Here is a 19,687-nt window from a genome sequence, read left to right as displayed (position 1 = left end):
CGCGACGCCGCGCGTCGCTCGGGGCGCCCTGGAGGCGCGCGCGATGGAGCGCGACCGCGTCGGGGATGGAAAAACGCGCGCGCGCGATGGCGCGGCGCGCGGTGGATGTGAAGGTGAAGGAAAACGCCGCCGCGAAGAACCCTTCTCGACGTCGCTCAAGACGTCCACGAGCGCGCGCGCGACGCCGGAGCGGTCGGAGACGGATCGTGGGACCTCCGTGGACGCGTGCGCCGAATATCGAAGCCGTCGGAGGTCGGAGGACGTCGGGAGCGATGGGATCGTGATCGACGGCGCGAGCGAGCGCGAACGCGTGGAGGCGAAGCCGCCGGCGACGCTTAAATTGGAGTACTGGACGCGAGACGAGGAGACGACGCGTAAGAAGCGGGAGCACGTGGATAGATTAGACGACATGTTCGGGTACTACGGCGTGGAGGATCACGTGGAGCGCACCGTGCTCAGAGACGCGGATGTGAACATCGAGACGAATATGTTCCCGTACGAAACGCCGAGAGGGGTGACGCACATGACGCTGTGGTCGAGAAAGGAGATGACGGGGTCGGAGATCGTGCGTTGGACGAGTGCGTGGTTGAGAGTGAACAGACCACGGTGCGTGTCGTGGAATTTCGATATGAATGAAAATAATTCAGTGGACGTGCCCCACTATCACGTGTTCACGTACGAGCCACCGCTGGAGCGGGCGAGCGGTACGCGAGGGGCGAAGCGCACGAGATCGTGCGAAAGCGTGAGCGATTTGACGTATGTGTACGATCTCAGCGACGAGGGCGAGACAATTTAGCGATAACTACTACTTCTAGAGATTTGATTTGATTTGTTTGACTAGTTTTACTTCCCGTACGCGGCTTCGAGACTCAAGCGAACGACCTCCGCCTCGGCACGACTTCGACGCTTATCGTCCATTCCGCGTTTTTTCGTTCGAATAAATGATAACAGACGCGCGCCACCGTCGCTCAAGGACCCGAACGACGCGTCCATCCATCGCGTGGATCCATCGAAATCATCGAAGACAGGTCCTTGCGCGAGGAGAAGTCCTATAGCGCTTGCGCAGTGCGGCCGCTCAAGGAGCGAGACGTGTTTCCGCTCCTCATCGTTCGAGTCTGAACCTGTGCGTTCGATCATCTCCTCGAATACATCCACGATCGCGTCCGTGAACGCTTCCCATCTCGCTCTTGCGTCTTCGCGAACGTCTTCAGACGCCTTCGCGACGTCTCGCCATCGAGGAGGAAGCGTCGGAGATTCCTCCGTCTTTGCTGCCAATTTCTGAAGCGCCACGGGCGCAGCTATGAGTGCGAGCCACTGTGGAGCGCTCGCTTGCACTTGCAGTCGCTGTTCGTCCTCATCTTCGTCTTTGGACGACACGAACGCATCGTACGCACGAAGAGCGCCGAAGAACGCGTTTGCGCCGCCGTCGAAATCGCGCTGCATCGACACGTCCATCTCGTACGTCAGCGTTGACTTTTTCGGCATGCGCGGAACCAAGAAGTCGTTTTGTACGGGGAACATGTACTGCATCAACAGCGAGTGCCATAACAGCTTGAACGTTTGCTCTGAATGTCCGTGATGCATCAGAGTCTCCATCTCGACGAAGACGCGTCTGGGGTTTTCGTGTGCGAGAATGGGTCCATACGCCCGCAAACCCGCTCGAAGTTCCTTCGTCATTGTGTATCCGTGCCTCGCGGCGAGACGAATCGCTCGCAACATTCGCACTGGGTCCTCTCGTAAACTCTCGTACGTCGGTTTCACCGTGCGAACGACACGCGCCAAGACGTCGTTCATCCCGCCCACAAAGTCCAAGATTTCGTTACGTCTCGGGTCGTAAAACATCGCGTTCACGGTGAAATCACGCTCGTACGCATTGTCCTCGCACTCCACCAACCGCTCCATCTCCTCGTCCATCCGGACGCGCGGTGTCCTCACCGTCGCCCTCGTCGTCCGAACTCTTCGCCTTCGCCGCAAAATCTCATCATAATCCACCTCCCCACTCGGAGTCATCGGCGATTCACCGTCTACATCCTCATCATCTTCAACATCCCTCACCTCGACTTTACCCACGTTCGCCCTCCCGCGACCGAACGACGCTAACTCCACCGTCCCGCGTCCCGCTCGCAACAACGCAACCGGAAACCTCCTTCCAACGCGTCTCGCCGATCGATCCGCCCTCGAAATCTCCTCCCAGCTCGCCCTAGTCGCTAAATCAATATCTCTCGCCTCTCGCCCGCTCGCCCAATCCCTCACCGCCCCACCGACGACGTAGACGTCCTCCCGCAGGCGTCTCGCCAGCCGCGCGCTCGCCCGCAACGCCTCGCGCGTCGCTTCCCGCTCGAACAACCCCCTCGCGTCGATCCCGTGCTCGTCCCCACGAACGATCGCGCGTTCGCGATAGAACTCTCGTCTTCCCCGTCGCGTGAGCCCGTCGTCGGCGTCGGCGTCGCGCGCGAGCGTCGGCGCGGCGCGGGGCGGCGTCGTGTTTCGACCGTTCGTTCGACGCTCGCGCGGCGCCGACGGCGCTTTTCGTCGGTTCGCCGACGCGTCCGCGGCGAACGTCCTCGTGGACGTCTCGCGCGCGAGCGAGAGCGCGCGCAGACGCGGCGCGAGGTCTTCGAGACGGCGTTTCATGTCGCGTCGAATGAATCTCTCAATTCGTCCGCGTCGACATTTGACGACGCCGCGTCGGCGCGTCGCGCTCTCTCGACGCGTCGCTCGACGAGAAGGGTGCGAACATCGCGTCGACGGCCTCCGCGCGCGCGCGATGGCGCGCGTGGGGCACGGCGCGCGCGTCGGGCGTTCGAGGCGACGATGGATGCGTGTGTTCTTTTCGCCCATCGTCGCGCTCGCGCTCGTGACGCGCGTTCACGGCGCGCCGAGCGCGATGGGATTGCGTAAGAGACCGTTCAAGAACACCGCGGCGCGCGGTCGAGCGCTCGGGTCGACGGCGCGGGAGGTGTACGGGGAGGTGTTGGAGACGGGCGTCCTGGTCGCGTCGTTCGAGCTCGCGGGGGCGCAGACGTTCGAGTTGATCGTCGACACCGGGAGCTCTCGAACGTACCTGCCGTGCAAGGGGTGCGCGTCGTGCGGTGCGCACGAGGCTGGGAGGTATTACGATTACGACGCGAGCGCGGATTTTTCTCGCGTGGAGTGCTCGGCGTGCGCCGGCATCGGCGGGAAATGCGGGACGTCGGGGGTGTGCAGGTATGACGTTCACTATCTCGAAGGGAGCGGGAGCGAGGGGTATCTCGTGCGAGACGTGGTGTCGCTCGGTGGGAGCGTCGGAAACGCGACCGTTGTGTTTGGATGCGAGGAAAGGGAGCTGGGTTCGATTAAGCAGCAAAGCGCGGACGGATTGTTTGGGTTCGGGCGTCAGGCTTACGCGCTTCGAGCGCAACTGGCGAGCGCGAGTGTGATAGATGATTTATTTAGTATGTGCGTCGAGGGGTACGAAAAGCTCTCGGGTGAGCACGTCGGGGGATTGTTGACGCTTGGTAATTTTGATTTCGGCGCAGACGCGCCGGCTCTGGTTTACACGCCGATGGTGAGTTCGGCCATGTACTACCAAGTTACCACGACCTCTTGGACGCTGGGGAATAGCGTGGTGGAAGGCTCGCGAGGTGTACTCACCATAATCGATTCCGGGACGTCGTACACGTATGTACCGGGTAACATGCACGCACGCTTTCTTCAGCTTGCGGAAGATGCCGCGCGCGAGAGCGGTTTGGAGAAAGTTGCTCCACCGGAGGATTATCCCGACTTGTGCTTTGGCAATTCCGGAGGACTAGGATGGAGCACTGTAAGCGAATACTTCCCGGCGCTGAAGATTGAGTACCACGGAAGTGCTCGTTTGACACTCTCACCAGAGACGTACCTGTACTGGCATCAGAAGAACGCGTCGGCGTTTTGTGTCGGCATTTTAGAGCATGATGATAACAGGATTCTTTTGGGTCAGATAACCATGCGAAACACGTTCACGGAGTTCGATGTCGCGCGTTCGCAAGTCGGTATGGCGAGCGCGAACTGCGAGATGTTGCGAGAGAAGTATGTTGAGCATGCGAGCGAGTCTCCGCGACTCCCTCCTCCGCCTCCTCCTCCGTCGCCGTCACAGTCGCCGCTGCCGCCACCGTCACCGCCGGGGTCGAGCGATGACAACGACTCGGGAGTGTTCGTATACTTGGCCATGCCGGTGGTGGGGATCATCGGCGTCATGGGTGGGTCCGCGCTCATGAAAAAACGAGATAGTAACCAATGGCGACGCTTAGAGGAGGATATTGGCGAACACTTAGACGGTGAGATAGAGCTCGTAGATGTGCCTTGAGAGTAAAATGTATTATCACCACGGAAAGAACATGCATCTGTTCAGTCGATGACCGCTCCACGTGACGTTTGCGAGAGCCCACGAGTCGCGGTAACACGTTCGATCGCGGTCGTTCTCGCTCGCCCATTCTCCGAATGGAGCTACCCAAGGCGACCAGAGTATTCTCATTGCCAAGCGCGGTCGTCTCCAGAGTGTCGCGAGTTTTGGAAAGATGTACGGCGCCAATACGAAGATGTATCGGTGTTTCCACCACTCGGCGAGGTGTTCGTGCGTACCGACGATGTTGAAGGAATCCGCAAGCGTGGCCATCGTTTCTCTCGATGGAAGAGGAATGGTTCCGTCGTGCACGCGCGCCAAGAGCATTGATTGAAGCTCGGCCAACTGCCAGTGCGAGCCAAATGGAAGAACAAACAAGACGTAAGCCACTCGTGGATCGCTTGGTAAGATGCAATCCTCAAAAAGTCCAGATTTTTCATTCGGCTGAAGATTTTTTGCCATGAAATCAAACGAGCGACGGTACCCAGTGGCGCAGATAATTACGTCGTAAACGCTGCACGTACCGTCAGTGAAGTAAACCGTGCTCCCGTGTACGCGTTCGATCACGTCTACGCGCTTGATTTTATTCAACGCGAAGTGCGACAGCAAGTCGCCACTGTCCGTCACACCCTTACGCAAGTGATGAATCCATCCGTAACAGTCAAGGTACGTGTAGCCCAAAACGCCCAACCACGCCGGAAGAATCCAAGCGACACGGTTCATCATGCTCGCGACACCTCCGAGTATGCCGCGCGAGTACACGTCGCGCTCGGTTCTGATCGATAACGAGACGCTACTCGCCACCCAGCTCAACTCTTGCGCGATGTCTGAGCCGCTGGCTGAGCCAAGCCCGACGACCAGAACATTCTTCTCCGCGAACAGCGTCGGGGTCTTGTACTCGCTCGAGTGCATGACGTCGCCTGTGAACGTGCTCAGACCACGAATCTCAGGCATCGCCGCTTGCGTCAGCTGACCGCTGGCAACCCAGACGTAATCGAAGCGTTCAATCCTATGCGTCATCGTCGCCGACTCGCCCCGGTACGCGATCGTCACCTCGAACTCCCCGCTCTTCTCATCTCGCTCGACGCGAACGATCTCGGCGTTGAGCTCGATGTGCTCGTTGAGACTGAACGCCGCGGCGTACCCGGTCAAGTAATCCATTGTTTGCCGCCATCCGAGGTACGACGGCCACGCTCTCTTGGCCGGGTAATCCGCGAACACATTCGTGAGCTTGGTCACGTTCTGAATCACGTTGTTAAAGACTTTACACGCATCGTGCCCGTATGCCCACACTCCTCCCACGGAGTCGCTTTTCTCGAACGTCGTCACGTCAAAACCGCGTCTCAAGGCGTGCCGCGTCGCCGTGAGCCCGCTCGCGCCGGCGCCCACGATGCAAAGTCTTCTCCGACCCCTCGGCGCGTCCCCGAGCGGATCCGCCGCCCCGGACGATTTTCGCGCCTCCCCCGCGTCCGCACCGATCCGCATTCGTCGCGCGTTCGTCGACGCCATGACGCAAAAGCACGGCAACATCACCGCGAAGAGAGACGAAGCGACCTTGACCAATCTCCACGCCGTGCGCGCGACCTCCTTCACGGCGACGGCGCCCATCGCGATCGCGATCGTCCACGCGATGGAGAAGCAGAGATAAAAAACCATCCCGTCTCTCTCGCTCCTGAACCGCTCGCCGTTCGGTAGACGCATCGTCGTCGTCGTCGTCGTCGTCGAGGCGTGCGGTGCCACATGGTCGTTCGCCGTTTCGCCTTCCATTGGACGGCTTCAAATGTATATATAGTCTTAACGTAATCATAGTATACATACCAATTACATGACTGTAAACTGCTCACAGTACACAAACCACAGACATCGAACGATCGCCCCCGCACAGCGTCGCGCATGTCCTCTCCGCGCCCGCTCGACGCGGCGTCGCGCGTTCGAGCGTCCCACGCCCCGGTGGTGTGCGTCCTGGACGAGCGCGAGGTCGATCGAAGGACCGACGGCTCGGGATTCAGCGAAGATGCGTCGACGAGCGAGCTCAAGTCGTTGGTCTCGCTCTTTCGCGCCGTTTCCAGCGTCAAAGGGCTCAACGAGACGCTGCGGTGCGACGGTGAGCGTGCGTCGAAGGTGACGATCGTTCGGGAGCTGCGCGCGAGATTCGTGAGCGAGGATGGGGCGACGAGCGGGACGCGAGCGGACGCCGAGGCGAGCGGGACGGCGGCGTGCGAGAAGGAGTGTTTCAACGCGCAAGCGATGAACGAGCGAGCGGTGATGGACGCGAGAGAAGAGAGCTTGGATGATTGCGTTCGCAGGGCGCGGGAGGAGGCGACGACGAGTGGACGGTTCAATGGATACTTTGACGCAAACGCGCGGGCGCTGACGTTTAACGAGTGCGAGGCGTTTGATCACCCGGTCGGGGCGATTTTGTGCGCACGGGTGAGAGAACGCACGGCGGAGGACGTCGTCAGGGTGTTCGAGGACTTGAAGGGACGATTTAGGCGATTACCAGTGTTCGGCACCGGCGCTGGGGATCCCGAGGCATGTTTTGGTATGGCTCTCGTGTGGGACGCGCGAGGCGGGACGTCACGCGAACGTGCAGAAGAGTTGTTGAAGAACGTCCAGCGAGCTGGCGCGCCCGATTGCGAGCTCCTGATCGTTAACTCGGACGAGAGTGGATCGTTCGCGTCAGGAGTTTTGTGGAGCGAGCACGCGGAGACGATCATCGCTCGCGCCGCGATCGAGCACTCCGGCGCCAGCGCCTCGAGTGCAGCTGAGGGGAAGTACATGAGTTCTGACGACGTCGAGCGAGCAAGGGCGTACGTGAGATCGTTCGTGACGAGAACCTTGATCCCACACATCGAACGCAAGCTCTTCGCGCTGTCGACACAGATTTACAATACGAGAAAGGGCTTTAAGAATCAGTTCAAGAGTTTTTGGGGACGAAGCACGACGACAGCGTCTCGCCCCGAGGCCGAGCGCGGTTACCGCTCGCCCGAATCGCAGATTCGATTAGCGGGTGATCTAGCGTTTGGGATCGGTGATTATGAAACGGCCTTGGCGCACTACAAGCTCGTGCAATCGGACTATAAATCACAGAACGCGTGGAAGCCGCTGGCAAGCTCATACGAAGCCATGGCGCATGTGTACTTGATGACACGTCACACGCGGAACACGGTGGACGTGAAGAAAGACATCGATCACGCGTACGACAGTGCAATGTTGGCGCTGTCGAAGTACGAGCTGAGTGGTGGGCACAGTGATATTCATCGTGTGCATGTAGAGATGCTCAAGACGCGTTCCGCCATCGAGCACGCCGAGGCGTTGCAACTGATCGGCGCTTATCGCGACGCACACGCACCTCTCGTGGTTATCTCCGCCTTTGATGATTCTGAACTTCGCGCTGCGCTCTTGCTCGAGCGCGCCGCATTCGCTTTCGTTCGCTGCGAACCTCCGATGCTTCGCAAGTTTGCGTCGTACATGGTCTTGGCTGGCGTGAGGTATGTGCGCGCAGGTGCCATCGCGGCCGCAACGCGGTGTTACGCGTACGCGCTGCCGGCAACGAGCGATCATGGCTGGAACGCCGCGAAGGAACATCTGAACACCACCCTCGGCCAGCTCTGCGCGCGCGTCGGGTACACGCGCGCATCGTTGGAATTTTTCAGAGACGCCGTCAAGCACGCGTCGCATCTGACCGATGACGAGCAACGCGTACGCTTGTCTTCGCTTGAAGAGTACGCGGGCAAGTATGAGAAGGAAACACCGGCCGAAAAACGCGACGCAATGGCGGACGAACTCGCGTGCCCTTTGCCAGGCATGAATATAAAAAACGTTCACGTCACGTTTGCTGATGACAGAGAATCGAGCGAGTCAAGCGCGGACAACGGCGAGGAGGCTTGGGAAGCCATAGAGCGCGGGGGCGTAGTCCCACAAAATTTATTATCAGGCGCGACCGGTGCGAATTGGCTGAACAACGGCGGTCGCAAGATTGAAATCGATCAAACGGCGGTGTGCGCCTCTGGCGAAGATGTCAAGGTGGACGTTGAGTTCACAAATCCGTTGCGCTTACCTCTCGATATGAAAAATCTACGTCTTTTGTGGGAATTCACGCCCTCGCTGGGAGAGATAATGACGAACGAAGGCGGCTCAGAAAGCATCGGATCGCTCGTCGAGGCCAAGGTGGAGGAAGTGACGCTCGCACCCGAGTCTACGCGAGAAATTCGATTGAGCATCACCCCACATTCTTCCGGTATCTTACGCGTGCGCGGCGTGGCTTGGACAGTGGGAACGACGGGTTTCCTCAGAGGAAGGCGACACTTCGATGTGGCCGCACCTCGCACGCGGCGTGGACCGGATGGAGAATGGTTGCGAGACGTCCCGAAACATAAGCGATTGATATTCAACGTGTGCGAAACCATGCCAAGATGCGAGGCAACGCTCGAGGGCGTCCCCGCGCAAGCTTTGGATGGAGAGCTACGAAGAATAGATCTCATCATCTCAAACGTGACACAGCCGATGGCGAAATGGATACGAGTGCGATTGCCCAAATCCGTTCTCAGGCCTGTGGATGTTTCGCATGTCCCCTTGGGCGAGCCAGCCATTCACCGCAACGCAAGTCATGACGACTTCGTTCGAGGAGCAACGGGCGGTGGAAACTCCGAGGACAATCTACTTGACGGTGATGGTGCCGTGTACGCTTTGTCCGAGTGGGAAAATCTCGGCTCTGGCTCGCCCATTCGCTGGCCTCTGTGGTTCCATCCTCGCGCCGTCGGCCGCGCCACGGTGCGCATTTGCGTGTGCTACCAACCCGAACCTCCGGCGCCGAAACTGTTGACGCACCGGACCATTCGTATTTTCGAGCGAGTGGACGTAGCACCATCATTCAGCGCGAGAGCGTCGTCGATGCCGTCGCCGTCGCACCCCTTAGCCAGGGTTGTTCGATTATCCCTGAAGAGCGCGAGTACGCAGACAAAGGTTTTTGATATCGAAAGCGTCAGGCTCGGGTCGAGAAAGGATGGGGTGAAGTACAATTTGGTACCACTAGTCAAGGATGCGAGCGCATCGCGCGTGATTCGTCCCGGTGAGACGATCGAGACCCTCTTGAAGTGTTCTCCAACGTCGGATACTAACGCGAGTGAGCTGTTTGACTTTCCCAACGCCATCCTTGCGGAGCGCGCGACGTCGCTCTTTGCGTTCCATGACTCGGACAGAGGTCAGGCAACGATGAAGCATTTTGCCAAAGGTCGAGGAGACGTCATCACGAACGGGTTGATGGTGACGTGGTCCACCGGAGATGGAGCTCTCGTCGGCGCGCAGCACATTCGCGATGTCGTCGAGCTCTCTCGGTGCGCAGACACCGCTCGAACGCCGTTCTCGCAGAGAAGCGAGGTCTTCTGGACCATCGACTATCCGAGCATAATTAAAATGCGGCAAAATTCGTCCTTTACGCAGTCGAACGTCGTGCTCAAGGCTCGAAATGAGTCGGACGAGATGCTGGACATCGAGTTCGTGGCTGACGCCACGCGTTCGGCGCCGGCGAACGTTGAAAACGGCGGCTGGTCACTCGACAAGGACGAAAATGCGTGGCAAAACAGAGAGACATCGTTTCCATCCGATGATCAGGTTCGACGACGACCAATTCCTTTGCCTCCCGGCAAGCCCTTCATCTGGGTTGGTCCCGTTCGACGCGTCGCCAGGAACGTGGCTCCGGGTCAAGTCTTCGAATTTCCGCTCACCATCGCCTGCTTCGCCAAGGGTGACCACATCTTGGACGGCTACACCCTATCCTGGAGCACTTCGTCGAAAAATCTCACCGTGAACACGATGACCGCGTCCCCGCGCGCCGGTCGGGAGCACTCCGCTCCGCGCGTCGCCGACCCCGCCGACGCCCCCGGCGCCCCGCACGTGTTCACCGTCGTCTGATAATCAGCATTGTCATTCACACATCTCTCGTGTAGCCACGCTCTTTCGATCACCATCGACCGCTTCAACCTCCGTAAGTTCCTCGCGTCGCGTCTCGCGCCGCGTCCAACCATCACAGAGGCCCAGCCGCCACTTTTCCGCGCACGCTAAATGGCTGGTAAAATCCAGCGAGCGAAGCTCCCGCGCGGCGGTCACCGAGGACGGCTCGGCGTCGAGGGTAAGGGCGCGCACAGAGCGAAATCGCGAGTCGTCGATCGTCGTCAATCGGACCGTGACAGGTCGCAGGACTACAAAAAGTTCCAGCAGCTGAAACAACAAATTGAAGAGTTGGAGGTCTCGGAGGCGAGCGGATGGGCGGGATCGAGCGCGAGCGAGGCGAAGGCGAAGGCGAAGGAGTTGAAGTTGCTCCGGGGGAAGCTCTCGGCGAAAGAGCGGAAACACGGGGGTGGGACGTGACGCGGAGCTGGAAGCGCGCGGGACGGGCGTCGGCGGAGACGCGGTGACCTACGATTCTAGGTGTGTGACATGTACAAAGGCGCAACTTGGCGTCCGGTGCTAGCCCGGGACGACGCTAAAAGGAGGCTAAGCGACGTGTCGTCGTGGGAGACGTTCGTTCACGCGCGCGGGTGGCGCGCGAGGGACGACGGCGCGAGTGAAGGCACGCGCCGGATCACAGAAAGTATCCGGGAAGCGCCGCTCGAGGCGCCATCATCGTGGAGTTTTCCGTCGTCTCCGTAAAATACTTTACCTCTCGATCGAGATTCTCGTCGAAAGCCAGGATGCTCGCGACGTTCCCGCATCTGTAGCAGTAATTCGGCGCGCTCCAAACCGTGACCAAGTTTTTATCCGGAAACATGTACTTTAACCCCTCTTGCACCAACTGATGCGCCCTACAGATCAAATTCAACCCGTTGATCTCGTTGAACTCATCCGTGACCCTTCGGCCGAACAACCACCCCGCGCCGCGCGGACTCACCGCCCACGTCTCGATGTCCTCCGGATCGCTCCACATTAAATCACAAAACGGTCCCTCGTGCGGGATCTCACACAATCGATCGATCGTCCGCACCTGATCGATCGTCCGAATGTCCGGCGACAACCCACCGTGAACGCACAACACTTTCCCATCGATGACGCACGCCAACCCGAGGTAGTCGAAGACGTCCGTGCACCACCGCCACGCGTTCGCGCTCCCATATTTCCTCTGGCACTCGTCATAAAATCCGTACACCTGCGTGATCTGCCTCGACTCGTGGTTTCCTCTCAACAAAGTCACGCTTCCGGGCCATCGCGCCTTGAGTAGCATCAACAGCGTGAACGACTCGAGCGAGTTGTACCCTCGGTCTACGAAGTCCCCCATGAAGACATAATTCGTCCCCGGTACCTCCCCGCCCGTCTCCAGGAGCTTCATTAGATCGTGGAACTGCCCGTGGATGTCCCCGCACACCGTGACGGGGGAGTGGATCGACTGCACGTTCGATTCCTCCACCAAAAGCTCCTTCACCCTCGAACACAGAGCCTTGAGTTCTTGCTCGTCCAACGGTTCGCATCGCTTGATCTTCGCCAGGGCGGCGTCGAGGTCGAGAGCGGGCATGTTTACGTCACGCCCGTCGTCGCGTTCGACGACGCGAGCGCGCGCGCGGGCGTCTGAGGCGCGTGAGCGGAGATCTGAGTGAAAGCTGGGGTTTAGAGCTGAAAATTATCGGCGCCGGGCGCCGCGCGTTACATGATTTATACTACGCGATACGCGCGGTAACGACGGAGAGGTACTCCCCAAAGGCGTAGGATGGATCGATGGGTTGATCCTTACCGGCGCCGGTGACGGAGAGCGTGGTGACGAAGCGGCCGGACGCGCGCGCGGCTTCGTTGACGACTTTCGGAAGGAGTCTGTCTTGGGTCACCGCGCCCGAACAGGAGCAGGTGACGAGGATGCCACCGCGGGAGAGCAAGGCCATCGCACGCTTGTTTAAACCGACGTATTTCGGCAGAGCCTTGGCGAGGGCTGTCTTGTTTGGGGCAAATTTCGGTGGATCGAGAATGACGACGTCGTACGATCCGGCGGCGCCCGAGTCCAGTGCGTCTTGCATAAAATCGAACGCGTCGGCGCGGACGAACTCAATCTTGTCGGCGACACCGTTTAACTCGGCATTTTGTGCGGCGACCGCGAGCGCGGACTCGGAGCTGTCGACCGCCGTGACGCTCGCGGCACCGCCGAGCGCGGCGCTCAGAGCGAAACCGCCCGTGTAACAGCACACGTCCAAGACTCTCTTACCTCGAACCATCTCCCGCAAGGCGGCACGGTTATCACGCTGATCGACGTAAAATCCTGTTTTGTGCCCACCAGCCATATCGACGACGTACTTGACGCCGTTTTCGACGACGTGAACCTCGCTCGGGACGCCCTCAGCGATTTCCTCACCCGTCGCGGCGTGGTAATAACTCACGCTCTCCCCGTTCCAAGGCTCACCCTCTTGCTCGTACATCTTCTGGTCTCGCCTCCAAACCACCTTGGTGTTCTCACCGACCACATCTGCGATCGATCGAAGGATGACATCGCGTCGGCGTTCCGCCCAAGCCGCCGTGCTCGAGGCGACGACGATGTCTCCGTACACGTCGGCGTTCAGACCGCTGCAACGATCACCCTCCGAGTTCAACAACCGATAACACGTCGTTCGCTCGTTCCCAACCAAACCTAAACTCACTCTCAGTTCGTACGCCTCGCGAATTCGACGCGCGATCACCACATCACCGTCCACGCTCTCTTCTTCCCAACACATCGCCAGCGCGCGCACCGCGTACGAGCTCGTCTCGTTATAAAATCCCACGCATATCGGCGCCTTCGCGTGATCCGTCACGCACACCCAATCTCCAGTCTTCACCTTTCCCTCCGTCGCCTCGATCGCCCCCGCGTAGACGATCGGGCATCCATCCAGGAACATGTTCGCCTTGCCTCGCTTGACGCGCGCGACGTTCGCGTCCAGTCGCGCCGCCATCGCCCCGTGCGTCTCCAGCGCCGCGACGTGCGCCGCGTCCATCGCCCGGCGCTGTCTCGGGACGTGCACGTCCGAGTCGTCTCGCCGACGGGGTCGTCGGGACGCAGATTTCGCGGGAGACGAACCGTCACGCGGCGTCGAGGATGCATTCGCGGCGGCGGCGCGCACGACGTCGGTGCGTCCAGACGACCGCGCGGTGGCGCGCGCGAGCGAACGCATGGCTCGGAAGATGGCTTTTAAACGCTCGCGCGCGCGGTGGATGCGGTGGACGCGGTGCGCGGACGACGGCCGCGGAGTGCGGAGGGGTGGGGGTGGGGCGGGCGACGGCGACGGCGACGGCGACGGCGACGCGCGTGAGGTGGCGTAAATTTACATGACGAACGACCGTCGCGTTCGGTCGTCGCGGCCGTTTAGTTTTGAATTGACTGTACGTGTACGTAAAGCGCTCGATGGAGAGCTTAAACGGGTGAACTGCGCGTTCACGCGGTCTTTTCCGCCGCGGATTCATTCTCGCGGAGAATCTCGGCGAGCGTCGGCTCGAGGGTGTTGATGCAGTTGTCCTTGTTCATAATCTTGTCCAAGCCGAAGAGACCGATGCGGAAGGTGTTGTTACCGGCCGGTTCGTTGATCATGAAGGGCACGCCGGCGGCGATTTGGAAGCCCTTCGCCTTGAACTTGGCGAACATGGCGGCGTCGTCCGTGTAGGAGACGACGACGCCCGGCGCCTCGTACCCCTTGGCGGCGACGGATTTCAACCCCTTGGCCGCCATCATCTTACGGCACTCGTTACCGAGCGCCCACGCCGCAGCCTTGGTTTCGTTGAACCCGATGGCCTCCGTGGCCTTTGCGGCGCGTTCGAAGAGCATCAGAGCATCCGTGGGCATCGTCGTGTAATACGCGAACCCCCCCGCGAGGTACGAATCCATGAGTTCGAGCCACTTGCGCATGTTGATGACCATCGAGGTCGAGGTGGAGTTTCGCGTCGCGTGCACCCCGCGCTCGCCGAGCATGATCACGCTCGCGCACGCCGGACCGGTCCAACCCTTTTGCGGAGCGCTCAGGATGGCGTCCACGCCAGTCTCCTTCATGTCGACCCAAATCGTGCCGCTCGCGATGCAATCGAGCACGAATAAGCCCCCGTGCGCGTGCACCGCGTCGGCGACGCCCTTGATGTACTCATCCGGCAAAATGATCCCCGTGGACGTCTCCACGTGCGGCGCGAACACCACAGCGGGCTTTTCTTTCGCGATCATCTCCACAACCTCCGCCAGCGGAGGCGGCGCGAACGCCGGCTGCGCCTCGTCGTCCACCGCCCGTCCGCGCATCACCACGGTTTCGCTCGGAATGCCAGTTTGTTCAAAAATATCCGTCCACCGGTACGAAAAGTACCCGTTTCGCAAAACCAAAGCCTTCTTCCCCGTGCACCACTGCCTCGCCACGGCCTCCATGCCGTACGTCCCGCTTCCCGGCATGATGACGACGCCCGAGGCGTTGTACGCCCGCTTCATCATCCCGTCGATGTTCTTCATCGTCTCACAAAACGTCGAGCTCATGTGATTCACCGCTCGATCGGTGTACACCACGGAATATTCCTTCAATCCACCGTTATGTTCCAACGACAGCGGTCGATCGTGGAACGACGCGTTGGAGAAGTCCCCGAGATGATGCGTCGCCCCGCTCGAGGCCCCTCTCATCCATCGCCGCGCGGTCGCGACGTCGGCGACGGCGTCGTCGTCGACACCGACGACGCGCGCGCGCACCGACGCGCATCGTCCCGCGATCGCCCGTCGTCCGCGCGCGATCGCTCGAAGCATCGTCGTCGTCGTCGTCGTCGTCGCGCACTGCCCACGTCGTCGCCCATCGTCGTCGTCGTCGTCGTCGTCGTCGCGCACTCGTGGCGCGCACGTCGGTCGTCACACGGGCGCGCGCGACGCGCGATACGGTCCGCGGGTCCGAGTTTTCATCCACGGTCGACGCGACGGATCACATCGACGACTCGTGACTCCTCGAATGGGCACACGCGTGGATTTATCGACCACGCGCGCGCGCGCGAGGGGGCCTGTGCGTCGCGCGGGGTGATCACTCGTAGAGAAGCGCACGGAGCGGTATGTGTGTACGACGTCCGGGCGACACATCGCGTCGCGGGTGGATGTCGACGCGGACCCCAAAAAACACTCAGCATAGAACGCGATTCGCCGTTTCGTCGCTCCATCCATGTTTGAACGAAAATACACGACGCGTCGACCGTGATGCATCCCTTGTTGAACCCGCGTCGAACCGTCGCCAACTGTCTCGCGTCGTCACGACACCGACGTCTCGCGGCGCGACGCGCTCGGACGCATCATCGGAAGGATCACGCGTCGATCACCGAGTACGTCTCCGAGTGGCTCGCGGTCACCGGTGGCGACCGGCGACTCGCGGCCGCGAGGCGACGGGTCCCGGCCTCGGTGGCGTCATGCCTCGAGATGAAGTGTCCACGGGTCCTCCAGGTCCTCCAGCGCGTCGTCGTCGTCCCTCGCGCGCGTGTCGGCGAGTTGTCGCACCGCGCGACGCGCGCGCGCGGATGCCGCGACGACGCGACGGCGCGTCCGCGCGCGCGCGTCGCCACGCGTGGTGTCCATCGCGCGCTGTCGGATCGCCATCGAACCTATTGAATGTAAAGAGACACATTTCCTCGATGATTCCAAATTCGTGCGATGACGCTTCACGCGCACGGGACGATGCGCGGGGTCGATCGAAGACCTATGGACGTTCTCGCGAGGAGACATCGCGCGGTCGTGATCGAAGGGTACGTGTGCACGCGTGCGCAGTCTCCGATCGACGGCGTGACGCTCGATGTGCGGTCGACGGGGACGCGTCCCGTGACGCGCGACGAATCGATCGCGGACGGCGGACGCGTCGTCCTGAACCCTACCACGTAGGGGTGGGGGACTTGCGCGAGACGCCCCAAAACAGCTGCAATTTGCACCTGCAATTTTGCTCTTGCATCTTGCAGGTAAAATTTCCCCCACCCCTACTACCACGGCGACAGATGATCGATGGGCGGCTGTCCTTGTCGCGATGCGCAGTCCGGCGCGCGCGCGCGAGCGACGGGTCGACGCGACGCCGCGTCGACGCGCGGGGGCGGAGAAAAAGACCTCGCGGTGCGCGTCGGGGCGACATGGGCGCGCGCGCGCGCGCGCGCGTCGTCGTCGCGCCTCGCGCGCGGCGAACGGCGCGCGTCGGGGACGGGCGCGCGACGGTGGCGGCGCGACGTCCGCGCGATCGCGCGCGCGCGCGGTACGCGGGATCGGGGACGTACGATTCGTTCGATGAGGTGGATGGGGCGAGCGATGGGGATGATCCATCGCGCGTGGCGTTTGACCGCGCGGAGTGGCACACGCAGACGCTGGCGAAACGAAGTAAAGATTTGCTCAAGAGCGCGGATTCGAGCGGGATTTGGACGGTGGGGACCACGGCGTTGGTGTTCGTTATCGCGGGGTTCGAATCGCTCGAGGCGGAGGCGGTGACGCGGGGGGTGGAGCTGGTGGCGGTGTTGCCGAGTTACGTGCCGAGGGACGTGGCGCCGGCGCTGGCGGATGGGGGGATCGAACGCGCCGAGTCGTGTTTGCAGGCGATTTTTTTGTTCGAGTACGTCGTCAGGGCGTGGAGCGAGGGGTTCCAGCTGAGGTACTTGCGATCGCCCGTGGCGTTGATTGATTTTTTGTCGCTCTTGCCCACGTTTGGGTTGTTGTTGAGCTTGGTTGGAATCGGAGGCGCCGGGTTCGGGGCGACGGAGCAGTTCAGACCGCTGCGTTTGTTCCGAGTGTTGCGTCTGTTGCGGGTGTTAGATCTCAGCGATGGGGGCAACGATGAGCTGGCCGGAGATAACGCGTCGATCGATGCGAGGAGGAAGAGGCGGGAAAAGACGCAGAACGAAAAGGTGTTCGCCGTCGCGGTGGAATTTTTGTGCGTCTTCTTAATCAGCGGCGAACTCTTTTACGATCTCGAGGTGGACACGAATCCGAACATCTCCGACGTGGGCGATGCGATTTACTGGAGTTTTCTTACCCTGACGGGGATCGGGCAGCCGTTCGAGGCGACGACGGCGCAAGGGCGCGTCGCCACCGTCGTGTCCATTCTCACCGCGCTCGTCGTCGTGCCGCTTCAGCTCGCGGTTCTGGTCTCGGCGCAGACCGAGGCGCAGGCGCAGGTGGGCGGAGGCGCCATCACGGGCGTTCCTCCGACGACGAGAACCGCGATCGGGCTCGGCGCGCCCGTGTACGTGCCCAGAGAACCTCCGAGCGACGACGCGCAACTGTCCAGAATGGTGAGCGATGCCGGGAGCGATTTTTGGCAGGGGACGATGGACGAAGATTCGGCTTGGTTGCGTCTTCGCGAGCGTGAAGAGCTCAGGGACGCAAGGAAAAAGATTAAGTCTCAGGAGATCACGATATCCGCACTTCGCATGGAGAATAAAAAGCTGCGAGGAGCTTTAGAAGACGCCGACCTCCTGGGTACGATCGACATCGCAGATAGTTTTGAGGAAGACATCACGGCGTGACGTCCTCGCCCTAGCCGAGCGCGCGCGCTTAGTTTTTCATGATTTTTTAATGTATCCGATTCGCATTGCACGTCACAACGCGTTCATTCGTGTACTAAGTCTAGTCACTGTCCGAGTCGAATTTAATGGAGTTGACGGCGTCGTTGTCAATGGCGCCGCCAAAATAACTTCTCTTTCTCTTGTTCTTTTCATGCGTGAACCTGGCGCCGCGCACTTGGCCGAGAACTTGCTGAGCCTTAGCGCCGTAACCAGCTTCACCGAACGTGCCCTCGTAGGACATGTCCCAAGAACCCTTCTTGCCCAACCACTCCGCGCTATTAACTCTGCGTTCCGGAAGAAAGTTGTCAGTTATTGTCGCTTGAGCGAGATCGCGAGATCGTTCGAATCGTTAAGAGGCGCCGCGAGCGACACCGAAGAAGGATCTCACCTCTGGAAAGGCACACCCGCGGGCTTTTCCGCCGGACTATCGGACTTCGGAGTCGCTTTTTTGGCGGTCGCACTCTCCTTACGTACCTTGTCGCTCGAGCTCGAGGAGCTGCTGCTCGAAGAGCTACTAGAAGACTTGGACTTGTCGGAAGAGCTCGAAGAAGACGACGACGAAGAAGAAGAAGACGAGGCAGGCTTCTTCTCGGAAGAGCTCGAGGAAGACGAAGAAGAGGAAGACGGGGCAGGCTTCTTCTCAGAAGAGCTCGAGGACGAGCTGGAAGAAGAGGAGGACGATGAAGAGTCATCCTTCTTTGCCTCTTCCTTCTTCTCGGAAGAGCTCGAGGACGATGAAGACGAGCTCGAAGAGTCATCCTTCTTGGCTTCCTCCTTCTTCTCGGAAGAGGAAGAGGAGCTAGAAGAGGAGCTCGAGCTACTGCTTGACGAGTCATCCTTCTTTGCTTCTTCCTTCTTTTCGGAAGAGGAAGAGGAGCTGGAAGAGGAGCTCGAGCTACTGCTTGACGAGTCATCCTTCTTTGCTTCTTCCTTCTTTTCGGAAGATGAAGACGAGCTCGAGGACGACGAGCTCGAGGACGACGCGTCATCCTTGGTCTCCTTCGTCGCCTTTTCAGAGCTCGAGCTCGAGCTCGAGCTACTGTCGCTCTTCGCCGGCGCTGCCTTCTTTTCCGACGAGCTGCTCGATGACGAGCCGCTACTGGAAGACGACGAACTACTCGATTTCTCCTTCATCTCGACGTCCGCCTTCTTCTCCGACGAATCGTCGCTCGACGAATCATCGCTCGACGACGAGCTCGAGCTCGAATCACCGCCCTTCGCGCGTTTCCCACCCCTGGCATCATTCTCATCGTCTTCACGCTTCCGTTTCTCCCCCGAGTGATTCTCCCAAGCGACGACCAGGTCCTCCGCCCCAGCCGCCGCCGCGGCGTCTCCGCCCCGCGCGCTCGCCGCGACCAATTCTCGATGCGCCCGAAGCTTCCGCTCCGCCCGCAGCGCCGCCGCCGTCTTCGTCAACCCACACTCCGTGAGATACGCCTCCACCGGTGCCAACAGCGCGCCCAATCGCGCGTCATCGAGCGCCATGACGCGCCGTCGTCGCCGTCCCGCCGCCGCCGCCACCGCGCGCGCGCGGTCGCCTCACCCCTCCCGCGCGCGGTCGGTCGCGCGCGCGGTCGTTCGCGCCGTCGACGCCGTCGATCGCGGTCGTCCGTCGATCGCGCCCGTCGTCGCGCGCGTCGTCGCCGTCGCGCGGTCGCGCGCGACGTGTCGTCGCGCGCGCCGCCACCGCGCGCGCGGCGTCGCGTCCATCGCCCATGGTCGGCGCCCGCGTCGTATATACGTACAGCGAACGGTATCATCGACCGCATCGTCGGCGCCCGCGTCGTATATACGTACAGCGAACGGTATCATCGACCGCATCGTCGGCGCCCGCGTCGT

General features: G+C 60.8%; 11 protein-coding genes across 11 annotated transcripts; 5 read left to right on the top strand and 6 right to left on the bottom strand.

Annotated features, from left to right (window-relative positions):
• Window positions 1–43: 43 nt before the first annotated feature.
• OT_ostta18g01170 (unnamed product) lies at window positions 44–796 on the top strand (the record flags this gene model as incomplete). Its single annotated transcript, XM_003084113.2, has 1 exon — window positions 44–796. The coding sequence occupies one exon, from the start codon at window positions 44–46 to the stop codon at window positions 794–796; it is 753 nt and encodes a 250-aa protein (XP_003084161.2).
• A 47-nt stretch (window positions 797–843) lies between these two features.
• Window positions 844–2,634, bottom strand: OT_ostta18g01160 (Poly A polymerase, head domain; the record flags this gene model as incomplete). The annotated part of the gene is made up of 1 exon (XM_003084112.1): window positions 844–2,634. The coding sequence occupies one exon, from the start codon at window positions 2,632–2,634 to the stop codon at window positions 844–846; it is 1,791 nt and encodes a 596-aa protein (XP_003084160.1).
• Window positions 2,635–2,767: 133 nt separating this feature from the next.
• Window positions 2,768–4,324, top strand: OT_ostta18g01150 (Peptidase aspartic, active site; the record flags this gene model as incomplete). The annotated part of the gene is made up of 1 exon (XM_003084111.2): window positions 2,768–4,324. The coding sequence occupies one exon, from the start codon at window positions 2,768–2,770 to the stop codon at window positions 4,322–4,324; it is 1,557 nt and encodes a 518-aa protein (XP_003084159.2).
• A 15-nt stretch (window positions 4,325–4,339) lies between these two features.
• OT_ostta18g01140 (Flavin monooxygenase-like) lies at window positions 4,340–6,061 on the bottom strand (the record flags this gene model as incomplete). The annotated part of the gene is made up of 1 exon (XM_003084110.1): window positions 4,340–6,061. The coding sequence occupies one exon, from the start codon at window positions 6,059–6,061 to the stop codon at window positions 4,340–4,342; it is 1,722 nt and encodes a 573-aa protein (XP_003084158.1).
• A 192-nt stretch (window positions 6,062–6,253) lies between these two features.
• Window positions 6,254–10,273, top strand: OT_ostta18g01130 (TRAPP III complex, Trs85; the record flags this gene model as incomplete). The annotated part of the gene is made up of 1 exon (XM_003084109.2): window positions 6,254–10,273. One exon carries the CDS (start codon window positions 6,254–6,256, stop codon window positions 10,271–10,273), a length of 4,020 nt encoding a protein of 1,339 aa, XP_003084157.2.
• A 150-nt stretch (window positions 10,274–10,423) lies between these two features.
• On the top strand, window positions 10,424–10,729 carry OT_ostta18g01120 (unnamed product; the record flags this gene model as incomplete). The annotated part of the gene is made up of 1 exon (XM_003084108.1): window positions 10,424–10,729. The coding sequence occupies one exon, from the start codon at window positions 10,424–10,426 to the stop codon at window positions 10,727–10,729; it is 306 nt and encodes a 101-aa protein (XP_003084156.1).
• A 214-nt stretch (window positions 10,730–10,943) lies between these two features.
• Window positions 10,944–11,867, bottom strand: OT_ostta18g01110 (Serine/threonine-specific protein phosphatase/bis(5-nucleosyl)-tetraphosphatase; the record flags this gene model as incomplete). The annotated part of the gene is made up of 1 exon (XM_003084107.1): window positions 10,944–11,867. One exon carries the CDS (start codon window positions 11,865–11,867, stop codon window positions 10,944–10,946), a length of 924 nt encoding a protein of 307 aa, XP_003084155.1.
• A 142-nt stretch (window positions 11,868–12,009) lies between these two features.
• On the bottom strand, window positions 12,010–13,308 carry OT_ostta18g01100 (S-adenosylmethionine-dependent methyltransferase; the record flags this gene model as incomplete). Its single annotated transcript, XM_022983225.1, has 1 exon — window positions 12,010–13,308. The coding sequence occupies one exon, from the start codon at window positions 13,306–13,308 to the stop codon at window positions 12,010–12,012; it is 1,299 nt and encodes a 432-aa protein (XP_022840554.1).
• Window positions 13,309–13,745: 437 nt separating this feature from the next.
• On the bottom strand, window positions 13,746–15,080 carry OT_ostta18g01090 (Pyridoxal phosphate-dependent transferase, major region, subdomain 2; the record flags this gene model as incomplete). The annotated part of the gene is made up of 1 exon (XM_022983220.1): window positions 13,746–15,080. The coding sequence occupies one exon, from the start codon at window positions 15,078–15,080 to the stop codon at window positions 13,746–13,748; it is 1,335 nt and encodes a 444-aa protein (XP_022840553.1).
• Window positions 15,081–16,426: 1,346 nt separating this feature from the next.
• OT_ostta18g01080 (Ion transport 2) lies at window positions 16,427–17,809 on the top strand (the record flags this gene model as incomplete). Its single annotated transcript, XM_022983214.1, has 1 exon — window positions 16,427–17,809. The coding sequence occupies one exon, from the start codon at window positions 16,427–16,429 to the stop codon at window positions 17,807–17,809; it is 1,383 nt and encodes a 460-aa protein (XP_022840552.1).
• Window positions 17,810–18,126: 317 nt separating this feature from the next.
• OT_ostta18g01070 (SRP40, C-terminal) lies at window positions 18,127–19,333 on the bottom strand (the record flags this gene model as incomplete). The annotated part of the gene is made up of 2 exons (XM_022983210.1): window positions 18,127–18,132; window positions 18,323–19,333. The coding sequence occupies 2 exons, from the start codon at window positions 19,331–19,333 to the stop codon at window positions 18,127–18,129; spliced, it is 1,017 nt and encodes a 338-aa protein (XP_022840551.1).
• Between the last annotated feature and the right edge of the window lie 354 nt (window positions 19,334–19,687).

Source organism: Ostreococcus tauri, assembly GCF_000214015.3.
Source record: "Ostreococcus tauri WGS project CAID00000000 data, contig chromosome 18, whole genome shotgun sequence".
Lineage (NCBI taxonomy): Eukaryota > Viridiplantae > Chlorophyta > Mamiellophyceae > Mamiellales > Bathycoccaceae > Ostreococcus > Ostreococcus tauri.
This window is presented reverse-complemented; position numbering and strand designations above follow the sequence as displayed.